This window comes from Acomys russatus, chromosome 8, assembly GCF_903995435.1.
Source record: "Acomys russatus chromosome 8, mAcoRus1.1, whole genome shotgun sequence".
NCBI classification, from domain to species: domain Eukaryota; kingdom Metazoa; phylum Chordata; class Mammalia; order Rodentia; family Muridae; genus Acomys; species Acomys russatus.
This window is the reverse complement of record NC_067144.1, coordinates 67,500,190-67,501,863: the sequence shown is the minus strand read 5'-3', so window position 1 is coordinate 67,501,863 and position 1,674 is coordinate 67,500,190. Positions and strand designations below refer to the sequence as shown.

The 1,674-nt window shown below is 42.4% G+C and overlaps 1 protein-coding gene across 1 annotated transcript; it reads right to left on the bottom strand.

Annotated features, from left to right (window-relative positions):
- Positions 1-550: 550 nt before the first annotated feature.
- LOC127193164 (keratin-associated protein 13-1-like) lies at positions 551-1,075 on the bottom strand. Its single transcript, XM_051150490.1, has one exon. The coding sequence runs from the start codon at positions 1,073-1,075 to the stop codon at positions 551-553; it is 525 nt and encodes a 174-aa protein (XP_051006447.1).
- Positions 1,076-1,674: the final 599 nt, after the last annotated feature.

The window sequence follows — 1,674 nt, the reverse complement described above, 5'->3', positions numbered from 1 at the left end:
AATCCTGTCAATTAGGCAGCATTTTATCCTTGGTGTTTCCATTTTTACTTAACATCCTAAGTGCTTTGTTTTCTGACTCACCAGAAATTCATGTATATTAATCTCAGACAATTCACAGTAGTTGAGCAGGGTGTTTGGACATGAGTGACGATATTCATAGAATTGACAACTCTCAATGAATAAAAGGAAACTAACATGAAATTGTATGTTCCTTAGTTCAGTCAGATAATCATAGTGATCTTCAGTTTTCCAAACAATAAGTGCAAAAACCATGAATGAAGCAACAATAATGTGAACAATACATCAAGATATCAGATTTTGCAAGTTTATTAGAAGTAATTTTTAGTTTCCAATGTTCTTGGATAGAAAGCAAGTAGCATATATATCAACAGTACACAGAGTAGAGCATACTTTTGCATTACCCAATAGTCTCAGAATCTGCTGGAATTTGGAGAATAAAGAAACTTAAGGAAGGATGACAGCATATCAGTAGGAGCTAAACAGGGAAAACACAGCTTGAGCATAGACTGACATAGGAGAGCAGACAGACTTAACAGTTGTATCCATAGAAGCCTGATCCACAGACTGGTCTGTAACAAGGTTGGAAGGAACGAGAAACAAAATAGCTTGGGTAATAATATCTGGATGCATAATTCAGGGAAGGGAAGCCATAAACTCCACAATTCAGAGATCTGAAGCCACTGGATCCACAGCCACCTGAGTAGCAGCTTCTAGATCCAAAGCCCAGGGAACGGCAGCTGCTGGACCCAAAGCCCAGAGACCCAGCATATGTTCCCTGGCAGGGACTGCAGGGTGTGCAGCTCCTGGGGTAGTAGCAGGACATCTGGCACGGGCTGGACACCACACAGGACCTCTGGCAGCTGCTGGGCTCAATGCAGGTCTCCTGACAGCCACTGTTCAGAGAGGAGTCCAGCTGGCAGGTGCTGGGAGAGCAGCTGGAAGTGGTGTAGACCAGGTTGCTGGGGTAGGAAGAGCCACAGGAGGAGCCTGAGGAGGGTAGGCAGCGCCTAAAGGAGCGTGAGGAGAAGTTTCCAGAGCAGCAGCTGTAGGACATGTTGAGAGGAGATGTAAGCTCAGCTCTGTGTAACAAGGAGAGTCTGGGTTTGATTGTCTCTGTGTGGCGAGCTGGGTTTATATACTCTCAGCAGCAGGTGTGGTCCCCAGCAGTGTCATCTTTGATGCACTTGGGTGTTTCCTGGTTTACAAATGTGCAGTTGTCTGTGAATAGTTTTCTAAATAGTGTATTGAAGGGTGATGGAATTTTCTTACAGCTATGACAATGAGCTTCTACTGTCATAGATGCTATGACTATTTTATACTGATGCTTATTCATTGTGTCCAGGAAAAAGCCCTCTTTTTCTGTTGGCTTGATTTTTATGTTTGTCCAAGTGTTCTGGAAAAATACAGGTTTCTTCCATAGTGGTCGATGTTAGGAATTTGCTCTTTCTTTTTGTTAATGAATGGGGTGCATCACTCTGGTTCCCCTTGAAACCTTACCAGTTGACATAATTTCTTATATTCCAATATGATACTTTGTGAATTCATAGCATTTCCCATGTACTTCACCTCCATTAGATAGGGAAGAGTATGAGAAATAATAAACTGAATGAGTTTAAAGCAAAGGGACAGAGAAAATATATGAGTAAATCCCTG